Consider the following 19,210-nt stretch of genomic DNA (forward strand, 5'->3'; position numbering starts at 1 on the left):
TCTATAGTGTTGCTCCCCATCCCTCCCTCATTTTTCTGCAGTGTAGGGATATCCCACTTCCCCTCCCTCCCCCCTCCAATGCTGGACTGCCCACCTGCATCACGGTTTTCCTTCCACACCTCCCGTTGGCACCAGCAGAGGATCATTGCAGATGCTGACACACGATCAGTGCTCCAGTTCAATAGGAAGGCAGATACCATGAGCTCAGGAACTCCTGCTGGAGCTTCCTGCAGTTCCGACATATACATATGCCATGCGATACGATAGGCCAATTACTGTATAACAAAAACTATTTGGGATATGATTTGTAACACCATTACACTAGTTGAAGACACAATAACTTTGACAACAGGCATATTGTTAGTAGTGCAAGGCCAGAGTTGCTAGAAACATAGACAAAATTACTGAGGAATCATGATTGATCATCAGTACAACAACCTAAATAGGAAGTTATTTTCTATGAAGATAACAGTTTGGTATCTTTTAATAAAGACCCTTGTGAGTACTTTGAAACCTGAACTGTCATGTGACAGTTTGATAATAACTACAATTATTTTACCACAAACTCTAAAGGAACAAAGGTCTAAAGCCCTCAATTCTGGTGAGATTATAATAAGCCTCCTCAGCACTGTGAGTTACCATAGATTTTTTTTTTAAAGTGAAATTTTACTGTAATGGTCAACCCCCCCCCCCCCCCCAAAAAAAAAAAAATCCCAAAAAAACAAACCCCAAACAAAACAAAAAATATTTTGAGTAATTTTTCTCAATGCAATTGGGTATTTGATCAGCAGGCCCTAAATGATTTACCTTTGGGATTTTGTAATAAAATTGGTCTATTTTTTATAAATGAACAGAACTTTAAAATCTCTATCAGGTCTATAAAAGAGGACTATTTAAATGTTAAAAATATTTTATTGTTTGAGTATTAAAGAGACATGAAACCCATTTTTTTCCTTTCATGCTGATAGAGTATCCAGTTTTAAACAACTTTTCAATTTACTTTTATACCAGCTACAAAACCCTTTGGGGTATATTTATCAAATGTCGGATGGACATGATCTGGTGAAATGCTTGTGCAATGCCGCCCCCTGCACATTTACGGACAATCGGCCGCAAGCAGGGGGTGTCAATCATCATGATTGCTGTCCACCACCTTTTAACATTCAGGCGGACCTAAAACTTCAGGGGTAGATTGCAGCATTCACTCCTTGATAAAGCTACCTCTTTATCTAAACTGTGTGGGACCAGAAAAGGTTTGGATTTTGGGATAGTCTGGATTTGTAAAATGAGACAGCTTGGGGAGGGGATGGGACTATGTGTAAACAACTTCTGTCATTTAGGGAATATTCACATATCTTAATACATCTTATACATGCAACCTAAAGGTTGTTTATGTAATTGTTTATACTTTTGTATACATAGTACCCTCAGAAAGATAGTACAGCACTGTAATCAGAAAGGAAATAGTTGTTTAAAATACAAAATCTAGACTATTATTTGCATTTTAGAACACAATAACCAAACTAAAGACACGTACTGGAGGGGAAAAATGCTAATTTGTAATAATTTTATTTTAACAAAAATATTAATGAAAGTCTGGATTTCAAAATAATTCTGGATTTTGGTGATTTGTACCTTTATAAAATGTACTTAATTCTCTTGGTATCTTTTGTTTAATGCACTACTGGGAGCTAGCTGAATACATCAGGTTAGCCAATGACAAGAGCCATATATATATACTCTATATACACCCATCAATCACCAGTTTGCTCCCAGTAGTGCATTGCTGTTCCTTAGCCTATATAGGTATGCTTTTAACAAACAATACCAAGTGAACAAAGTAAATTAAACAATAGAAGTAAATAGGTAACATAGCCAAAGTTGTTTAAAATTGCATGCTCTGTCTGAATCATGAAAGATGAATTTTGAATTTAATGTCCCTGTAAGATAAAAACATATATTTTGATTGTGAAACTAACACAAAGGCCCCCATTTATCAAGTTGTGTATGCAGTTCTGGGGCCCATTGATACAGGCTCAAATGAGAAAGCCTGCAGCCAATAGTTAGGAAGCAGCGGACATCAGACAACCGCTTCCTAACCAGTATGAATAACTGGCGAATTAAATCACTCTGGGTACGTTTGACCCAGGATGATTGACATCCCCCTAGCGCCATTGGGCTAAAATGAGCAGGGGGCAGCACTGCACAAGGAAACGCTTGTGCAATGTTAAATACGAGCAGTGTATTGCTGCAATATGCTGCCCACATTCGCATGAGCAAACACTGTCCGTCCGGCAGATAATAAATCCACAGTCAAATGTACACAGCACCTTAGTGTTTCAATCATCTTGTTTTATTAGGCACATATGAAAACAATGAATCATGCATGATTAAGGGGGTGACCCTGAAACGTCACATTATTTTCATATGTGCCTAATAAAATAATATGATTAAAACACTAAGGCCTAGATTTGGAGTTCGGCGGTAGCCGTGAAAACCAGCGTTAGAGGCTCCTAACGCTGGTTTTGGCCGCCCGCTGGTATTTGGAGTCAGTGATTAAAGGGTCTAACGCTCACTTTTCAGCCGCGACTTTTCCATACCGCAGATCCCCCTACGCCATTTGCGTATCCTATCTTTTCAATGGGATCTTTCTAACGCCGGTATTTAGAGTCGTTTCTGCAGTGAGCGTTAGAGCTCTAACGACAAGATTCCAGCCGCCTGAAAATAGCAGGAGTTAAGAGCTTTCTGGCTAACGCCGGTTTATAAAGCTCTTAACTACTGTACCCTAAAGTACACTAACACCCATAAACTACCTATGTACCCCTAAACCGAGCTCCCCCCACATCGCCGCCACTCGATTAAAAATTTTAACCCCTAATCTGCCGACCGCCACCTACGTTATACTTATGTACCCCTAATCTGCTGCCCCTAACCCCGCCGACCCCTATATTACATTTATTAACCCCTAATCTGCCCCCCACAACATCGCCGCCAGCTACTTACAATAATTAACCCCTAATCTTCCGACCGCAAAGCGCCGCCACCTACGTTATCCCTATGTACCCCTAATCTGCTGCCCCTAACACCGCCGACCCCTATATTATATTTATTAACCCCTAATCTGCCCCCCTCAACGTCGCCGACACCTACCTACACTTATTAACTCCTAATCTGCCGAGCGGACCTGAGCGCTACTATAATAAAGTTATTAGCCCCTAATCCGCCTCACTAACCCTATCATAAATAATATTAACCCCTAATCTGCCCTCCCTAACATCGCCGACACCTAACTTCAATTATTAACCCCTAATCTTCCGATCGGAGCTCACCGCTATTCTAATAAATGTATTAACCCCTAAAGCTAAGTCTAACCCTAACACTAACACCCCCCTAACTTAAATATAATTTTAATCTAACGAAATAAATTAACTCTTATTAAATAAATTAATCCTATTTAAAGCTAAATACTTACCTGTAAAATAAATCCTAATATAGCTACAATATAAATTATAATTATATTATAGCTATTTTAGGATTAATATTTATTTTACAGGCAACTTGGTATTTATTTTAACTAGGTACAATAGCTATTACATAGTTAAGAACTATTTAATAGTTACCTAGTTAAAATAATAACAAATTTACCTGTAAAATAAATCCTAACCTAAGATATAATTAAACCTAACACTACCCTATCAATAAAATAATTAAATAAACTACCTACAATTACCTACAATTAACCTAACACTACACTATCAATAAATTACGGTTTACGGAGCGGAAGATTAGGGGTTAATAATAATATGCAGGGGTCAGCGATAGCGGGAGTGGCAGATTAGGGGTTAATAAGTGTAAGGTTAGGGGTGCTTAGACTCGGGGTACATGTTAGAGTGTTAGGTGCAGACGTAGGAAGTGTTTTCCCATAGGAAACAATGGGGCTGCGTTAGGAGCTGAACGCTGCTTTTTTGCAGGTGTTAGGTTTTTTTTCAGCTCAAACAGTCCCATTGTTTCCTATGGGGGAATCGTGCACGAGCACGTTTTTGATGCCGGCCGCGTCCGTAAGCAACTCTGGTATCGAGAGTTGCATTTGCGGTAAAAATGCCCTACGCTCCTTTTTTGGAGCCTAACGCAGCATTTGTTTTAACTCTCGATACCAGAGTTAAATTTATGGTGCGGCCAGAAAAAAGCCCGCGGAGCGTTAACAGCCCTTTTACCGCCGAACTCTAAATCTAGGCCTAAGGTACTGTGGACATTCGTTTGTGGAACTGTGTATGGACTAAAGCTGGGTCCTGGGTCTGCAACTTCACTATATACTGGGTAGCTGCTGATATATCATAGACTATACGGCAAATGATAAATGCCTGCCAAAGTGTGTGTTTGTGCAATACTGGTTTATGGTATAGATGCAGCTCACTGTCTGTTTATTAAACCTCCCACCCCATAAGCTTAAACACAAAAACATTTTTATTTTGTCAGTAAAGCAAAGTAAAATAAGGCATTTTCAGATTATTTTGAGATTTGTGGTGAAAAAAAAATATGGTGACTGCGGTCGAGATAGAGAAAAGTGTTGTACAATTGCTCTGAGGTTAATAAGATGTAATTAGGGTATAATTTACGATATCTCACAGTTAAAGGGAGATGTTTTGTATTCTGTTGTGTAACATTCTTGTGTATCAGAATTGAAGATAATTGATATTGAAACTTCCTTTATTTAGCTTGAATTGTATCGAACACTTGTTGCTACAAAGGAAGACAATTATTCTTTAAAAATGTTATATAAAAAACTTCATATTACCCCAACCTTGTGGGTCAAGCCATTGATGAAATATAATAATTTTGTTGCATTTTTTGCCAGATATGTTTCTTTAACCTTGGTAAGATGTGATAAAATGTTCCACAATCATGTAGCATGTTTCTCAGTGGACAAAGGACACCAAAATGTAATAGCACACAACGGCCTAGATTTAGAGTTGGGCGGTAGCCGTGAAAACCAGCGTTAGAGGCTCCTAACGCTGGTTTTTACCGCCCTCTGGTATTTGGAGTCAGTCAGGAAAGGGTCTAACGCTCACTTTCCAGCCGCGACTTTTCCATACCGCAGATCCCCTTACGTCAATTGCGTATCCTATCTTTTCAATGGGATCTTTCTAACGCCGGTATTTAGAGTCGTGGCTGAAGTGAGCGTTAGAAATCTAACGACAAAACTCCAGCCGCAGAAAAAAGTCAGTAGTTAAGAGCTTTCTGGGCTAACGCCGGTTCATAAAGCTCTTAACTACTGTGCTCTAAAGTACACTAACACCCATAAACTACCTATGCACCCCTAAACCGAGGTCCCCCCACATCGCCGCCACTCTATTAAATTTTTTTAACCCCTAATCTGCCGACCGCCACCTACGTTATCCTTATGTACCCCTAATCTGCTGCCCCTAACACCGCCGACCCCTATATTATATTTTTTAACCCCTAACCTGCCCCCCACAACGTCGCCGCCAGCTACCTACAATAATTAACCCCTAATCTGCCGACCGCAAAGCGCCGCCACCTACGTTATCCTTATGTACCCCTAATCTGCTGCCCCTAACACCGCCGACCCCTATATTATATTTATTAACCCCTAATCTGCCCCCCTCAACGTCACCTCCACCTGCCTACAATTATTAACCCCTAATCTGCCGACCGGACCGCGCCGCTATTATAATAAAGTTATTAACCCCTAATCCGCCTCACTCCCGCCTCAATAACCCTATAATAAATAGTATTAACCCCTAATCTGCCCTCCCTAACATCGCCGACACCTAACTTCAAGCATTAACCCCTAATCTGCCGACCGGAGATCACCGCTATTCTAATAAATTGTTTAACCCCTAAAGCTAATTCTAACCCTAACCCTAACACCCCCCTAACTTAAATATAATTTAAATCTAACGAAATAAATTAACTATTATTAAATAAATTATTCTTATTTAAAGCTAAATACTTACCTGTAAAATAAACCCTAATATAGCTACAATATAAATTATAATTATATTGTAGCTATTTTAGGATTTATATTTATTTTACAGGTAACTTTGTAATTATTTTAACCAGGTACAATAGCTATTAAATAGTTAATAACTATTTAATAGTTACCTAGTTAAAATAATTACAAAATTACCTATAAAATAAATCCTAACCTAAGTTACAATTAAACCTAACACTACACTATCAATAAATTAATTAAATAAAATACCTCCAATTATCTACAATTAAACCTAACACTACATTCTCAATAAATTAATTAAATACAATACCTACAAATAAATACATTTAAAGGGACAGTCTACACCAGAAGTTTTATTGTTTTAAAAGATAGATAATCCCTTTATTACCCATTTTCCAGTTTTGCATAACCAACACAGTTATAATAATATACTTTTAACCTCTGTGATTATCTTGTATCTAAGCCTCTGCAAACTGCCCCTTTTTTCAGTTCTTTTTACAGACTTGCAGTCTAGCCAATCGGTGCCTGCTCCCAGATAACTTCTCGTGCACGAGCACAGTGTTATCTATATGAAATACGTGAACTAACACCCTCTAGTGGTGAAAAACTGTTAAAATGCAATCTGAAAGAGGTGGGCTTCAAGGTCTAAGAAATTAGCATATGAACCTCCTAGGTTAAGCTTTCAACTAAGAATACCAAGAGAACAAAGCAAAATTGGTGATAAAAGTAAATTGGAAAATTGTTTAAAATTACATGCTCTATCTGAATCATGAAAGTTTATTTTGGCCTAGACTGTCCCTTTAAATAAACTAACTAAAGTACAAAAAATAAAAAAAGAACTAAGTTACAAAAAATAATTTTTTTTTACAAACATAAGAAAAATATTACAACAATTTTAAACTAATTACACCTACTCTAAGCCCCCTAATAAAATAACAAAGCCCCCCAAAATAAAAAAAATGCCCTACCCTATTCTAAATTAAAAATGTTCAAAGCTCTTTTACCTTACCAGCCCTTAAAAGGACCTTTTGTGGGGCATGCCCCAAAGAATTCAGCTCTTTTGCCTGTAAAAAAAACACATACAATACCCCCCCAACATTAAAACCCACCACCCACATACCCCTAATCTAACCCAAACCCCCCTTAAATAAACCTAACACTAAGCCCCTGAAGATCTTCCTACCTTATCTTCACCTCGCCGGGTATCACACCGATCCGTCCTGGCTCCGAAATCTTCATCCAAGCCCAAGCGGGGGCTGGCGATCCATAATCCAGCGGCTGAAGAGGTCCAGAAGAGGCTCCAAAGTCTTCATCCTATCCGGGAAGAAGAGGCGATCCGGACCGGCAACCATCTTGATCCAAGCGGCATCTTTTATCTTCATCCGATGAGGAACGGCTCCATCGTGAAGACCTCCAGCGCGGATCAATCTTCTTCCTCCGACGTCCAACTGAAGAATGAAGGTTCCTTTAAGGGACGTCATCCAAGATGGCGTCCCTCGAATTCCGATTGGCTGATAGGATTCTATCAGCCAATCGGAATTAAGGTAGGAAAATTCTGATTGGCTGATGGAATCAGCCAATCAGAATCAAGTTCAATCCGATTGGCTGATCCGATCAGCCAATCAGATTGAGCTCGCATTCTATTGGCTGATCGGAACAGCCAATAGAATGCGAGCTCAATTCTATTGGCTGATCGGAACAGCCAATAGAATGCGAGCTCAATTCTATTGGCTGATCGGAACAGCCAATAGAATGCGAGCTCAATCTGATTGGCTGATCAGATCAGCCAATCGGATTGAACTTGATTCTGATTGGCTGATTCCATCAGCCAATCAGAATTTTCCTACCTTAATTCCGATTGGCTGATAGAATCCTATCAGCCAATCGGAATTCGAGGGACACCATCTTGGATGACATCCCTTAAAGGAACCTTTATTCTTCAGTTGGACGTCGGAGGAAGAAGATTGATCTGCGCTAGAGGTCTTCACGATGGAGCCGTTCCTCATCGGATGAAGATAGAAGATGCCGCTTGGATCAAGATGGTTGCCGGTCCGGATCGCCTCTTCTTCCCGGATAGGATGAAGACTTTGGAGCCTCTTCTGGACCTCTTCAGCCGCCGGATTATGGATCGCCAGCCCCCGCTTGGGCTTGGATGAAGATTTCGGAGCCAGGACGGATCGGTGTGATACCCGGCGAGGTGAAGATAAGGTAGGAAGATCTTCAGGGGCTTAGTGTTAGGTTTATTTATGGGGGGTTTGGGTTAGATTAGGGGTATGTGGGTGGTGGGTTTTAATGTTGGGGGGGTATTGTATGTGTTTTTTTTACAGGCAAAAGAGCTGAATTCTTTGGGGCATGCCCCACAAAAGGTCCTTTTAAGGGCTGGTAAGGTAAAAGAGCTTTGAACTTTTTTAATTTAGAATAGGGTAGGGCATTTTTTTTATTTTGGGGGGCTTTGTTATTTTATTAGGGGGCTTAGAGTAGGTGTAATTAGTTTAAAATTGTTGTAATATTTTTCTTATGTTTGTAAATATTTTTTTATTTTTTGTAACTTAGTTCTTTTTTATTTTTTGTACTTTAGTTAGTTTATTTAAATGTATTTATTTGTAGGTATTGTATTTAATTTATTGATAGTGTAGTGTTAGGTTTAATTGTAGATAATTGGAGGTATTTTATTTAATTAATTTATTGATAGTGTAGTGTTAGGTTTAATTGTAACTTAGGTTAGGATTTATTTTACAGGTAATTTTGTAATTATTTTAACTAGGTAACGATTAAATAGTTCTTAACTATTTAATAGCTATTGTACCTGGTTAAAATAAATACAAAGTTGCCTGTAAAATAAATATTAATCCTAAAATAGCTACAATATAATTATTCGTTATATTGTAGCTATATTAGGGTTTATTTTACAGGTAAGTATTTAGATTTAAATAGGAATAATTTATTTAATAAGAGTTAATTTATTTCGTTAGAATAAAATTATATTTAACTTAGGTGTTAGGGTTAGGGTTAGGGTTAGAATTAGCTTTAGGGGTTAAAAAATTTATTAGAGAAGCGGTGAGCTCCGATCGGCAGATTAGGGGTTAATACTTGAAGTTAGGTGTCGGCGAGGTTAGGGAGGGCAGATTAGGGGTTAATACTATTTATTATAGGGTTATTGAGGCGGGAGTGAGGCGGATTAGGGGTTAATAACTTTATTATAGTAGCGGTGCGGTCCGCTCGGCAGATTAGGGGTTAATAAGTGTAGGCAGGTGGAGGCGACGTTGAGGGGGGCAGATTAGGGGTTAATAAATATAATATAGGGGTCGGCGGTGTTAGGGGCAGCAGATTAGGGGTACATAGCTATAATGTAGCTTGCCGTGGTGTACGGAGCGGCAGATTAGGGGTTAATAATAATATGCAGGGGTCAGCGATAGAGGGGGCAGCAGATTAGTGGTTAATAAGTGTAAGGTTAGGGGTGTTTAGACTCGGGGTACATGTTAGGGTGTTAGGTGCAGACTTAGGAGGTGTTTCCGCATAGCAAACAATGGGGCTGCGTTAGGAGCTGAACGCTGCTTTTTTGCAGGTGTTAGGTTTTTTTTCAGCTCAAACAGCCCCATTGTTTTCTATGGGTGAATTGTGCACAAGCACGTTTTTGAAGCTGGCCGCGTCCGTAAGCACCTCTGGTATCGAGAGTTGCAGTGGCGTTAAATTATGCTCTACGCTCCTTTTTTGGAGCCTAACGCAGCCATTCTGTGAACTCTAAATACCAGCGGTATATAAAAGGTGCGGCCAGAAAAAAGCACGCATAGCTAACGCACCCCTTTGGCCGCAAAACTCTAAATCTAGGCGAACGTGTTTTAGCATTTGCCATGTATAAACTTTAAATTTGAAGGGACATTAAACATTTTGAGATTGCAATATAAAATGTTTAAAGGGACACTAAAGTTAAAATAAACTTTTATGATTCAGAAAGAGCATGCAGTTTTAAGACACTTTCCAATTTACTTTCATTATGAAATTTTGCTCTTTTTATATGCAAACTTTCTGGGGAACAAGATCCTATTGAGCATGTGCACAAGCTTACAGGGTAGAAGTATACTACTCTGTGATTGGCTGATGTATGTCACATAATACAGGGGGGCAAAAAAATGGGAGAAAAAATGAATTTGTCAGAAAGAAAATCTACTGCTTATTGGAAATTCAGAGTAGCTGTTAAAGCATTGTCTTTTTATTATGCACATGTTAATTATACAATTCTCCTGCACTGAGTGGTCCTTTAATTTTGTGAAGAGAACAAATGTTACTGTATACTTTCATAATTTATTTGTACCATTTTTCTGTAATTAACTTTGAAAATTGTTGGTTTGCTCAATGCCTCTAAGTTACTATTAAGTATTGGTTGCTTCCATGCCTAGGATTCCCCTTGTCTATATCTTCTACTGAGAACAATTATAGACAGATGTGAAACAGTCCTTAAAAAAGATTGTGCACATAATTGCTGTGTGAAAACTGTGTTATCATTGTTTGCACACTCTCTCTCTTATAGACTTTTAAAATATTGTCATATAGTGGTTAAACACATGCACATTGCTGAGCATATCTACATATGTTCTCGTGGAAATTACCTTAATTATAAAAAAAACAAACAAAAACAATTTGATTTTAAAATGATTTGCTCTGTATTAATCAAGTTTATTTGGACTATAAATGTATTGGTTTCAAGAGGGTAAGGCTGTTGAATATATATATATAAAAACAAATTATGTGAAATCTTTTGAGAAAAACATAGTTTCCGGGTCTTTTAATACCTTTTGCAGAGTGCAAGGTCATTAGGAAACATAAAGTAAAAACTATCGGGGAAAAATTACAACCACAATCGATAGCACAGGGCTCATCTGATACTACAAGTGGATAATGACATCTTTTTACAAAAACAACTTAATGCGACTAAATCCTTTTTTTAGTGTGCCTTATAAGTTTAATGGATAGCACCGAACTAAATGAAGAACTTCACTACTTGTGCATCATCAGCTTAGCGCTCAAGCGGTATCCATCATTATCTTACTACATGCCCCCATGTCTATTATGCGAAGGATTTAGCATAGCAATGCCACCCAGCATGTACATATTAGTGCCCCTAGACTATTGCTTGAGCAATACAAAATAACTTTGGATCTGTAATATGAGAGCAAAAATAGAAGCCCTATTGCTTGTGCTTGAGCACTTTTAACTCACAATAACGCTTATGTTTTTGAAATACACTAGTGACCTAGGCCTATGTTTCCTGATGGCTTGAATAGCATTGAGCTATTTGTGTGTATTTTGAGTGTGAGGGCTGCCCCACCTCCAGTATTGACAACTACATGGGTGTTTCTGTGTCTCTTTCACTATGAGTAGCTGATAGTTTAGGACATTTGTGCTTTTTACAGTGATGTCATTACCATTTACATATATTAAATAAGACAGCATTTTACTTGCTTTGGCGTTTCACCAACCTACTGCTGTAATGCTTCTATTTATATACATATGACTTACTAGTTTTTTATTTCTGCCCTCAGATCAGCAGCACAGGATGTGCACAAGCAATCATGAGCGATTTATTACTCCTTCCTGCTGTATCACTACAATTTATATTCTTTCTCCTGATATTTTTTTTTTATCTTTGTGGCTGCAACTTGTCTCCACATCTCTTTATTTCTCTCCTGTAGCCTTTGGTTTGTTCTATTGTATTTTCTTTCTAAAGGTCTAACTATCTCTTTATTAAAGTCTCTTCATGTTTGTCTGCCTTTCTATTCTGCTTTCAGTTTCTCTATATTTCCTGCTGCATCTGATTATCAACTTATTCTTTTTTACAAACCTTTTTTCAGGGTGTTCTCTTGTTTGCAAATCATAGCTAGCCCCTTATCAGTGCACAGCTGTGTGACCATATGTACATTACACATGTGCCAGCGTCACAACCTATTAACCCCAACTACAATTAACCCTATCTCCCCACAATTACCTCTGTCTGTGTCCTCTTCCACCCAATAGCTGACCAAACTCCCTCACAGCTTCTACCCTAATAACAATATTGTTTTTTTAATAATCTAAAAGTTGAGCTGGTAACAAACATAGGGCTCATTTCCATTGAGTCAGTAAAAATTGAGCCGTAAGCTACTGAAGTTGCTGACAGCTAAAAAGTATTTTACGGCTCCATTTTAGTACCAGATTTCCATTGAAATATTTTGCGCATTGCAGGCAGGTTCTCTTTTCATGTAGGTGTTAGTTAACATTGTGTTAATGCTTCCACCCAACGTTGATTTTCTTGAATATTATGCCTTAGCAATTTTGTGTTATAGTAACCCAATCTTACACTATTAAAGTGAATGTCAATTTTGATGCTAAAGTGCCCGGTTTTTAAAAATTTGATTAAAAACAGGGGCACTTTAATTCATCAAAATTTACATTTCACTACTGTTGTGAAAAAAACCTTACCTTTTAATCTTCACAGCAGCTCCAGCTTCCTCCGGTCGTTGCAAGCCATTTCTGACGTCAGACATGATAGATAGGTCATCCTCCAATCACGGCTTCCCCCCCGGGGGAATCAGTGTCTGATTCAACGCCGTGATTGGAGGAAGCTGGATTCCTCATGTTAGACCCAGGAAGAGGCTTTGCAACGGGTGGAGGAAGCTGGAGCTGCTGTGAAGATTAAAAGGTAATTTTTTTTTCTCAACAGGAGTGAAATTTAAATTTTGATGAATTAAAGTGCCCCTGTTTTTAATAATTTTTTTTAAAACCGGGCACTTTAGCATCAAAATTGACATTCACTTTAAATTTACATTTAACGTCCTTACTTAAGCGCTCCTTGCCTGTGATTGCCTCAAGAGAGAAACAAAAAACAAAGATTCATTAAATTAATTAACCAATGAAATGAAATTAAAATATTTTTTTATGTAATTGAAAACCATTTTTTTGGTTTTTATTAAATTTAAAAATGTATTGATATATATAATATTTAGTGCTGCCCTAGGCATAGGGCTAGTTGGAATTTTGTAGCTATATGCTATTTTTATATGTAAATACATATTGATATTTAAAGGGATATGAAACCCAAAAATTTTTTTGGGGTGGATTCAGACAGAACATAGTATTTTAAAAAAAGTTTCAAATGTACTTCTATTATCAAATTTGCTTTGTTCCTACAATATTCTTAGTTGAAGAGATACCTAGGTAGGCCTCTGGAGAACTGCATGGCAGGAAATAGCGCTGACATTTAGCTCCAGAAATGGGCCTGCTCCTAAGCATACATCCGTACTTTTCAAAAAAAGATACAAAGAGAAAAAAAAATGATAATAGGAGTAAACAAGAAAGCTGTTCAAAATTACACCCTCTATCTGAATCATGAAAGAAACCTGCCATCAGAAACTGATAATAACCGTAACAGCTGCAGACAGCTGTTTTTTCGTTTTGCGACCTCGCAGAAACTCAATTGCGGCTCAATGGAAACAAGCCCATAGTTTTACCCCAGAATTAATCTGCACTTAAACTTAAGGGGACAATAAACACTTAGGGCTCCATGTACTAAGCCGTCAATTCATCCGTCATTGTAGACGCGGATAAACTCGCCGTTACTCGCCGCGGGCGAAATGGTGTCCGCTGTCGCTATGTACTAATATTCCCCCAATAAATAGACAAGTCTAGCCCGCCGCGAGCAGTTGCGGATTGTTGATAAATTTGACGCCTCGCTCGCCGCGACTAAGCTGATGGTACTTAACTTTCAGTTGATTTGTCTGGCCAATTATTAACACGTGACATGCAAGGTGTCACGAACATCATAGTAGTCGCGGGAATAGAATTTTGCTCCTATAAAAGTTCAGCTTATCTAAACAACTTTATTATTGTTCAAAAATTTTTGAAGAGTGATAACAGAGCGTTATTTTTGTAATATTTATTTACAATTTGGATATGGCTTCATCTGGATCTGATAATATATAAATATTAATATAAAAATAATTATAAAGATTGACAACTAACAATACAAATTTAAATAGATTACTCTTTAATTACAGTCGACAAATTGGGCGCAATTTATGTACATGGAAATGAGAGACAAATTAGACGCCAGTTATGCTGTAAGTACAATGCTGATATTACTGCCTTTTATATATGTCTAGACTGGCGTCTAGATTGACTTTCCTATTGTTTTGTACCTTGCCCGCCACCTAAAAGGTGGCGAGGCAAAAATAGCGAGGTGGGAGCGGAAATTGTAGCGAGCGGACAAATAGATTTTTTAGTACATTCGTTTTTTGGCGAGTTGGTGGTCAAATGTGTCTAATTACAGTGAAAAATGGAGCGGTAGCGAGGTTTGGCGGATAAGTACGCTCGCAATTTTAAAGATGCGAGTTTTAACATAATTGACGGCTTTGTACATATCAGTTTGCGAGTTTTGACGCGAGATTTGTTGCGGGTAGCTCGCTGACTGCTTAGTACATGGAGCCCTAAAAGATTTTAATAATAATAATCAAAAGGTTTAGTTATGTGCAGTAAAACATCTTTACTATATACTAATTTGACACTTTCCCCACACAATTTACCTTGTAAATGGTGGCTTTTTATTATATTAAGAACTGAAAAAAAGCACACTGCAGATTTATTGAGGCTAACCTTGCTACATATTTTACCTAATTGGGTTTAACAGATAAGAAATGCAAATAAGTGAACTTTGTACAAAATTACTGTGGCTAACCTTGTCAGCTGCAGACTAAAGCTTAGATTCACTCCTCCAAATCAGGTAGAGTTTGGCAATTGAAAGATTATTGCAGCAAACAAGATTCTAATGTTTTAACTTCTATGTTATTCTATAGCAAAACAACAAAAATGTGTTGTAATTGCATGGTGTCTACTGACCACAAATACTCTCTTAAACCTAACTTCATCCTTTAGATCATCTTCTCCACAACAATTACCCTCTTGAACCTAATTGCTCCCTCTCTATGCGCTCCTCTACCACATTTACCACATCAACCCTAAGTATCCCCCCTTTGGATGAGCCGCTTCGCCTAAAACCTAATTGTAACACCACATGGTTCTCCACTGAAATTATTTCACATCAGAATAACACCTGTTCTGGATCCCACCACTGTATCCCTCAACATTTATAGAACCTTCCTAAGCAATCCTCCATGCACTACAGCCTCTAAATAACATCACCCAATGCTATATCACCACTGGTAAGCCCATATATGATACCTTCACTTATAGTAACCACCCAACACCTAAACTCCCCAAAATAAAAGGAAAAATATAACAAACCCCCCAAAAAAAATATATATAAATAGAAAAGGACTCAATCCTGATTGGTTAATAAGATTAGGCAATCAGGGTTTTACTCGGGTGAACATGGAAGGTGGGAGTTAGAAATATTTAGTGTAGAGTACTATTTGCACCTTGACACTCAGATACATTATTCCAGCTGCATAAAAGTTGTAATGCAGTTTATCCAGTCCAAATAAATCACATTTTTTTTTTAGCAGTGACCCAATAATTTATTTACATTTTTTTATATATTTTTTCAGTTTATTTCAGTCCTTCAATCTAGGAAATGTTGGCAATACAATTAATAATGTTCATATACCTGTTAGATGTTTTCCTCTGCATACGCCTGGCTAGAGCAAGTTTATTTGTGCTTAATTTTATTAAAGTAAAATAGTTACCAGTAGCTAACATGTGGTACATTTTTATTATAGTGTTACAAGCAATGACAACTGGTTTGCTGAAATATAGGCCATAAAAAAATAATGCAAATTAAATTGTGAGTTAATCTAGATTGCAAAATATTTATGATGATGTGGATCTTCTTAATTGGAAAGCAAAATATATTTAATTATTTCAGTGGAATTAAGTGCCTGTGTTTTGGGCCTAGGTTGGGATCTGGGAACATGGAGACTTGAAGATGAAGTACCCAGTGTGGTCTCGTTATGGAAAGTTCTTGCAACCTGTGGATGATGATCAACACCTGACTGTAGCTACACTGGAGGAACGGCCCTTTGTTATTGTTGAAGATTTTGATAAGGCAACTGGAACCTGCATCCGAGATTCTGTACCCTGCCGCAAACAGCTGAACGCAACTGACAAGTATATATGTTATACACATTTATTTTACCTTTAATCTAAATAGCTATTATCTATGACCTCATCATCATTTTTGTGTTTCTGCTTTTTTCTTAAAGGAACAATAAACAGATACATTTTAAAAGTATAATACTGAGGTTCATCCTCACCTCACTCTAGTCATAAGTGCCACCATGTTGAAATCTAACTTTCACTACATTCTAGTGCTGACCTGCTTGCACATGTGCAGCAACTTACCATCAGATACCTGTAGTGAAACCAAGGTTCCAAAATGGCAGCACTCATAAAAAAGAGGAAGTTGCATAAAATGTATTTAGTGTTTAATGTCACTTTAAGATTATTAGGTTTTTTTTTTTTATTATTTTATCGTGATACATTGCAAATTTGAAATTATTACTATATACTATAGTTGGAGGAACAAATGATTTAAATGATTTTAGCTTCTATTTAGTTACATTCCTGTGAGAAATACAATAATGGCTTAAATGGTGGATCTGTGATATGGCCTACATATTATAGACTACAATAGTATCTTTAGTATCACACACACTTTACTAAAGAAGATACAAACTATTCATCGATAATTTCACTGTTCTCATTACAGATTGTTTCTTTTGTTTTTACCTTACATTAATTACACAGATTTATATGGAAAACTCTTGTAAGTATCTACCTTATTGCATCAATTTACATAAAAATAACTTCCCTTAACTAGGAGAGTCAGATTAATGTTTCCATATTAAAGAAAAATAAAATAACTGGGAATGGGGCACTGATGCACAGCCACATACAACTCTTAATGCTAATCGGGGCAAATCAAAGGCGTTGACCTTAAAATACTGTTGGGGCTGCAATCGATGCCTTTATCCTTCCTTTGCTTTTGTGTATATACATCTTCCATTAGTTCTTCGCACTAGCTTAATTAATTAATTCATGAATTAAATAATTAATTAATTAGCTCTCTTTTGCTCTCCTATTTCCCTCTCATTAAATGCTTCTTAAGCTTTGTTTAAACTTTTAGTCTTCCGTGCCTTCCATGGAGATCAGCACACTTTCCCTCAAAGGTCCCTGTTACTTTGTCCCTTTTATTATCGGTCTGCCATCCTCTCCCCTTTACTGCCTATCCAACAGTCATCAGTTTGACTATTTGATGATGGTCGCTAATGAAGATTTATGTCTCTTTCTGCATTTTATGACTTTTTATATGTGTGTGTGTGTGTTATGTGTGTGTGTGTGTGTGTTATGTGTGTGTGTGTGTGTGTTATGTGTGACTGTATTTGTGTTTGCCTAATGAATGGAAAGGTTTTTAAAACCTCAGAAGAAAATATGTTTTGCCTCTGACAACAAAAAACCCCTCTTAATACATTTATGAATTTAATAACGATATTTTCTCTAATTTTATTTATTGATTAAATGACAATTGAATACAGTAGAACTGCATACTCCAATTACACTTACTCTAAATTTCAATTTATCAGTACATTTTTTTGAGAATTTTTTTGAGAAATTTGGAAGATCTCCCTTCCAACTGTATCATGTGACAGTCATTAACAATTACAAACCCATATACATACGTATCCTGCACATGCTCAGTAAGTACGCTGACCATATTGCCACTTTAAAAAGGGATACATATGAAAATTACATATGTCAGGGCTGTTTAAAGAAATGCTTTGAATAATGTTCTGTTATAAGAACCCTGACATATGTATTTTTCATATGTGCCCCTTTTTAAAGCGGCAATATGGTCAGCCTATCGGTAAAAGATGGTGTCTCATAAAGTGTGTGTATAAAAAGATTGAGAAAAAAAATTATAATGAAAGTAAATGAGGAAATTGTTTAAAATTGCATGCTCTATCTGGATCATGATAATTTAATTTTGACTGTAGTGTATTTTTAATGTCTTCCTTTTACATACATCATTAACAATATGCTTAGTTTTATGGAAGCTTTTGAATAGTGCACACAACGAAATTTTAGACAGTTTTGGGCCTCTGGTTTGTGAACCAACCAGGGATACTTCTATAGTTTGAGGTCCTGAAGCAATGATGTTGAAAGGTTCATTGAAATGGCTTCATGTGAAACTTTGAGTCCACAAAAGGGCTGATCTATATGTTAACCTTTAGTTTGGATCGAAGATATGTGTTCCACTTCACTGTATGTGATAGAGATTAGACCTCAGACCTTAGACTAGCTGCTTAGACCCCTGCATCATTTATGCCAGGTATGATCCCTGTCCTGATCAGAAATCAGAACTCAATTCAGAAATATGAAATCCGAACTCTGGTCAGATATATGAAATCAGAACTCATGTCAGATATACACTCCCTGAAGTGGAATATTCAAGTTATGTCCCCAGAACAGAAATCAAACCAGTTGCATTGTCCTCTGCACCTACTTATATCAGAAATGTGCCCAGAACAGAACTCAGATTAAATTAAATACCACTTTTAATATCATGCCAGATACTTGCCCAGATTAGACCTCAGCTTATATACACAAAACTGACTAGATATATTGTCATCTGCAACTCCCTTATGTAATATAAATGTCCTCAGATGCATGGTCTCCAGTTTGCCGGACATGTGTGCTGGTCATTCCTCAGACCAAAATCATGATCCCCTGCACTGCTTATGACAGATATTTGCCAGACAAGACATTATGTGTTCAGATGTTTGTGACTGGTTGTGTGTGGGTATGTAAGCAGAAGAAAGAAAAAAAAAATGAAAGGAAAGGGAGAGGGACAGATGTATCTGACTGTGCTTATGCATGTAATTATATGTAATTTTGTGCATATATATATATCACCTGTTGTTTGTATGCGCGTGCATGTGTGTAACAGACTTTATTCCTGGCAAAATGAATGTGCTCCTGTATTTGAGAAGTGGTACGTTTAAAAATATAAAGAAAAAAAGAATAATTATGTATTAGGGGGAAATAAAAGAAAATTGAGTTTGTGTACATGGTTAGTGCTAAATAATTTTTCAGCCAGGCAACAATTAATCTTGTCAAATACAATATTTTTTTAATATTATTATTAAATTTGCATTACTGTTTTGCAATTTTTTTTTATTTTTTATTTTAATGGGTTAGGGTAGGGGTCTAAGGGGTTTAGCAGTTAGGGAGTTAATGGGGGTACTT

The 19,210-nt window shown here is 37.2% G+C and overlaps 1 protein-coding gene across 1 annotated transcript in view; it reads left to right on the forward strand.

Annotated features, from left to right (window-relative positions):
- Positions 1-19,210, forward strand: part of GRIN2D (glutamate ionotropic receptor NMDA type subunit 2D) — a 666,498-nt gene that overhangs the window by 141,626 nt on the left and 505,662 nt on the right. The window contains 1 exon segment of the mRNA XM_053690671.1: positions 15,861-16,072. Coding sequence (XP_053546646.1) covers positions 15,861-16,072 — 212 coding nt within the window.

This window comes from Bombina bombina, chromosome 8 (assembly GCF_027579735.1).
Source record: "Bombina bombina isolate aBomBom1 chromosome 8, aBomBom1.pri, whole genome shotgun sequence".
NCBI lineage: Eukaryota > Metazoa > Chordata > Amphibia > Anura > Bombinatoridae > Bombina > Bombina bombina.